Source organism: Salvia hispanica, chromosome 6, assembly GCF_029641045.1.
Source record: "Salvia hispanica isolate PSC_SH4W2 chromosome 6, Shi_PSC_v1, whole genome shotgun sequence".
NCBI lineage: Eukaryota > Viridiplantae > Streptophyta > Magnoliopsida > Lamiales > Lamiaceae > Salvia > Salvia hispanica.
The window spans coordinates 42,605,227-42,610,292 of record NC_142697.1 but is presented as its reverse complement, the minus strand read 5'-3'; the positions used below and the strand labels follow the sequence as shown (position 1 = coordinate 42,610,292).

General features: G+C 36.3%; 1 protein-coding gene across 1 annotated transcript; it reads left to right on the top strand.

Annotated features, from left to right (window-relative positions):
- Positions 1-2,428: 2,428 nt before the first annotated feature.
- HB-1 (homeobox 1) lies at positions 2,429-4,820 on the top strand. The gene is made up of 4 exons (XM_048106336.2): positions 2,429-2,952; positions 3,103-3,239; positions 3,460-3,699; positions 4,328-4,820. Exons 1-4 carry the CDS (start codon positions 2,874-2,876, stop codon positions 4,676-4,678), a joined length of 807 nt encoding a protein of 268 aa, XP_047962293.1. The 5' UTR covers positions 2,429-2,873; the 3' UTR covers positions 4,679-4,820.
- The last annotated feature ends 246 nt before the right edge of the window (positions 4,821-5,066 follow it).

Here is a 5,066-nt window from a genome sequence, read left to right as displayed (position 1 = left end):
CTAATTTTATCATTATTTATTGGATTGAACGCATGTTAATTTTATCGGCAACAACCCGATTAGCCCGTTGGGCTAGCCCGAAACCCGAGCTTTTAGGGTTAGGGTTGAACTTTTATAACCCGAAAAAATCACAGCCCGATTAGCCCGCACCCGATTAACCCGCAACCCGAATAGGATTGGCCCGAAACCCGGTGGGCTGGCCCGATTGACATCCCTAGATGTTTATATTCCTTCTATATTTAAATTATGTGATTTTAAAATTTATAATTATGTAGCTTTTGAATTTTTAATATTTAATTTTTAATTTGACAAATTATACTTTTAATAAAAAAGTAATAAAATGAATAGGTAGAGTTGTGGTTGAAAGTTTGTGGCATAGTTTTCAATGTTATGGCTGAAATTTAAAATGATGACGAGAGTTTAGGGGTGGGTAAAAATAACGAAATCTCGCTCTTACAGTACTAAATTTTAGGTATGCTGCAGTTTTTGTATTAATTAGTGAAAATTAATTTTTGGATTTTCAATTTTTTTTGGATATACTGTGCAATTTCAGTTTTACATGCAGATTCAGTTTTTGTAGTTTGCATTTCAGTTTTTCGAAAATTCAGTTTGGTTCGATTTCCATTTTTACAAAATTTTAATTTTCCAGTTTAGTTCAATTTGGCTAAAAAACTAAATTGAAAATCGAATAACCATCCTAATTGTGGATGTCGTAATAGATAAGTTCATTTGTGTTTATCTCAAAAAATATACTACTAAGTTCATTTGTATGGTTAACTAAAAATTGCAATATCATGACAACCTTTCAAAGCAAAATTCAAATTCACATCTGATTTGTACATAGAAAGAGATTGATTAAACTGATCGATCTACAAAAATTATTCCCAGACATGCAATTCCACGGCAACAACTGGCGAACACATGGAAAGTGGACCACATAGAAATAATTATATAAAATTCTGTCTAATCTTCAACTTAAGGGAAATTTATTCTTGGTTGAAATGATTAATATATTGGATTAATCCCACTAGCTAGAATCTGCCTTGATGTGCACAGAATAAATGCTAATTCATGCACTATTTTGATCCACATTATATTACACACGTCAGTTACGCTGTTTGAATTTGAGTCTTATCTTCAATCTTTTTGTTCTACACAATATAAACTTAATCAATTTTTACACTTCCTTTCTTCGCATAAAATAATTTATTTAGGAATTTACGTTAAAAAATTGGTTGTGTTTCTAAATTTTGTTACGTAAAGAAATTGGTTTATTTTTCTAAATCTAAGAAAATTCACTTATATTTTTATGAGTTGCAATACTTTATATATGTATGTGGGTTGTAGCTAAATTTTGCCTCGTCTTATTATATGGCTGATTTTGTTGTGGTGAAATTATAAGATCAAACAAATGAGAGATAGATTCTGTGGGAACACTGCGCGTGGTTATCCTGCAATACTGCAAGTGCTGTTGTTAGATCTGCAACACCTAAACTAGCATATACCCTCAATTCAATTTTAACCAAATGTATAAACTAAATAATTAAACAAAATTAAATGGAGTAATTAAGTAAAAATACCTTATATTTACACGAATAAGTACAAATAAATCTGTTATGGAGATAGCACCTCAAAACAAATATAGTACTGTTTTAAGTGTTTTTTACAACATATGCATATATTTCATGTTCTGTTCATTTCTGATAAATATTTAAAATGCTTTTATAAATATATTTTAAAGGTTTTTTCAGTAAAACCAACTTGACAACTAGTCAGTCTGCTACGTATTTGTCCAGTGTCTTGATTGGTTTAGATCTCATCGTATATGTTCACTTGTGTAATCTAATAGTAGTAATAATTTATGGAATTACGTAACTTTATTATAGATAACAAAATTCGGCAATCAATATAATATTCTTACTCACCTAACTTACATAAATAAAACTATAAGATTAGTGCTAAAAAAGGGTGTTGACTATTAATAAGAATTGCATAAGATAACATTTCCCATTACTAGTACTATTTACGAACTATATATTTAATCGAATTATATTATTATTTGTATTTATGGCTACATTAATTTCACAGCAAAAATATAAAATGGTTGACTATTTGGATAAACCGCAGCGTAGTGGCTACCGTAAATAGTGTGGACTTGACCGCACCCGACAACTCCCCGACCGCGGAGAATGGCTACTGTTTATCCTCCATATTCTACAGTACCCCCCAACCGCCCATGATCCTGTCAGCGCACCCCCAGCGCAAGTTAGCCAAGCCCAATCAAAACACCCCACGACATCCCCGCTAAATTAATAATCGGACTAATTACTCCCTGCCACCACGCCAATATTCCAAAGTCCACTTGGGCAAAATCGTCTTTTAACTGAAGGCACACCACTATAAAACCGCGCGGCCCCTCATCAATCAACTTTACTGCAAAAATCATCTTAAAAAATCGGCTAACTGAAAAACACCGTAAAATTACCAGAAAGCCCTCGCCGGAGGTCTGATCAAAGCCTCCTCGAATCAAGTTCCTTCGTAGCCTGGAGCTGACTTTTCCGGCGGGAAAATCACTGTTGCGGCTCCGGGAAGTTAATCACCAGGAGCTGGGAAAAGTCGTGCGGCGCATGATGGGATTTTGCATCTGCCCGTTGGAAAGTCCGGCGAGGCTCCTGTGGTGCTCGAGCTTCTTCCGCCACAAGTTAATGCTGTTCTAATAATCCATTAGTGTTTTTTAATCGAAGAAATCATCCGCCGTTAGCATTGTACTGTGTTTAGAATATATATAGTGTGTTTTTTTTCTGAGACAATTATACATACACGTTGCGTGCGTGTTTGATATTTGGATCTGCCGAGTAAATCAGCGGAAGGAGATGGAATCTGGACGTATTTTCTTCGAGCCGTCTTGCCAGAACAATATGCTGTTCGTTAATTCCCATTCCGGATTTCGAGGTATTCAATCACCATCGATTCTACAGTTTTTAATTAATTTTTTAAAATTCCGAATCTCGATGAAACTGAACTAGCTTAACGATGTATTAAACCTAATTTGAACCGTGATTTTGCTTTGAATCGGTTTTGAGATGTGAATTTGGAATGTAGTCGGAGGAAGAACGGTGATAAACATGGAGGAATCGTCGAAGCGGCGGCCGTTTTTCAGCACGGCGGAGGAGCTCTACGACGATGACTATTTCGACGAGCAGTTGCCGGAAAAGAAACGCCGTCTCACTCCCGAGCAGGTATAATACAAAATTTTCGCATTACGATTCCAAAACAATAGGAATCACGATGCTTTCCCCCAAAAAAGTTCCATTAAGACTAAGCAGCATATTCTACTCATCTTAAATCAGAATCAAATTCCCCAATTAATCAGAATCTAATCTGATTCGATCGGGAACATGATTTGATTTTTGGCTATGCAAAATACTCGATCTGATCAATTAATTGTGGCGATGATAGGTGCACATGCTGGAGAAGAGTTTTGAGACGGAGAACAAGCTGGAGCCGGAGCGCAAGACGCAGCTGGCTAAGAAGCTGAACCTGCAGCCGCGGCAGGTGGCGGTGTGGTTTCAGAACCGCCGCGCGCGGTGGAAGACCAAACAGCTTGAGAGGGACTACGATCAGCTCAAATCCTCGTACGATTCACTCCTCTCCAACTATGACTCCATCCTCAAGGAGAATGACAAGCTCAAATCTGAGGTATCAAAATTCAAACTTTAGTTTTTTGAATTTAGTCACTCAAACAATTAATGAAGAAGCTTAAAAATGAAGTATGATCACTCATATTAAATATTTAGCAATCACATGCAATGAGGTTTATTGAGTTTTAAGGTAATTAATGGCTAGATCCCATGTCATTATTGTTAGTGATTAGTCTAGAGTTACTTACTTAAGTCGACCATATTTTAAGCAAATTGTACATTTAATTATGAATAGAGTGACCTTGATCTTAGCAATTTTGTTTTTTTCGTTAGTTGGTGAAAGGATTACATTAAAATTCATTGAAAAAAACATTTCCTTGAATAAAATTCCAAAGAAAGTTGGATTGGATGCTGCTTCTTCAGAAGATGAAAGGGACACGAGGGGCCAATTCATATGCCCAAGATTCGTTCTTAGCTAATATACAATGTGTAATAAGATAAGCAAAATTAGTTGCCTTTATTTTAATTTTACATAAGTCATCAGTGAAATAGTAGCTTTTTTAATTCCCAAATAGAGAATATACCTTCTTAGTTCCTTAATTTCCTATTTAAATTAATCTACTATTTACATTGATGTGTTTTACAGTATCAATTTATCTTATGTATATATTCATAAATCAATACAGCTACTTTCCTTGAGTGAGAAGATGCAACCGGAGGAAACCGCAGGAGAACCGGGTCAGAAATCCGACCCTGTCGCGGAGGTGGATGCGGTCCAGCCATGCCTTGAGCTGACGGTGAAGGTGGAGGACCGACTCAGCATTGGCAGCGACGGCAGCGCGGTGGTGGACGACGACGGCCGCCAGCTTCTCGACAGTGGCGACTCGTACTTCCCGGACAATGACTACCCCGACTGCATAGCGGCCGTTGAGGGTATCAACTCGGAGGAGGACGATGGCAGCGACGACGGACGGAGCTACTTTGATGTGTTCGCGGCGGAGCAGCAGGAGCCGATAGGGTGGTGTATCTGGTCTTGAAATGAAGACCTGTTTATTAGCTTATTGTGTCATTTTAAGTTCCTAGCTTTGTTCTAAAAATAAAATTGTAATTTGAGATTTGCTGTATTTTCTTTGTTATGCTGGGAGTTAAGTTATTATATATATATACATATTATATGTATGTGTGTGTAAAATCTGTCCAATTTAATTTGATGAATACTTGTAATGTTTTGGAGAAAATGAAAATCATAGTAATGTAACGACAGAAATTTGTCGATTGCAACGGAAAACATTTTTTGTCGTTTCATTTGGGATATTGGCATTTCGAATCCATTAGCAATTTTAAGAAATTATTCGAGTTTACTCAGTTTCTGAACCTCTTTTTCTACCTTTACCTATTTTTTAACTGATTTATTAACATGATTTG

What these genes read in the sequence shown, in the direction of transcription:
- HB-1 (XM_048106336.2), top strand. Translation starts at nt 2,874, where the DNA reads ATGGAATCTGGACGTATTTTCTTCGAGCCGTCTTGCCAGAACAATATG. An exon ending in GCCGTCTCACTCCCGAGCAG is followed by an intron (nt 3,240 to 3,459) that starts GTATAATACAAA and finishes TGGCGATGATAG; the next exon opens with GTGCACATGCTGGAGAAGAG. An exon ending in ATGACAAGCTCAAATCTGAG is followed by an intron (nt 3,700 to 4,327) that starts GTATCAAAATTC and finishes AAATCAATACAG; the next exon opens with CTACTTTCCTTGAGTGAGAA.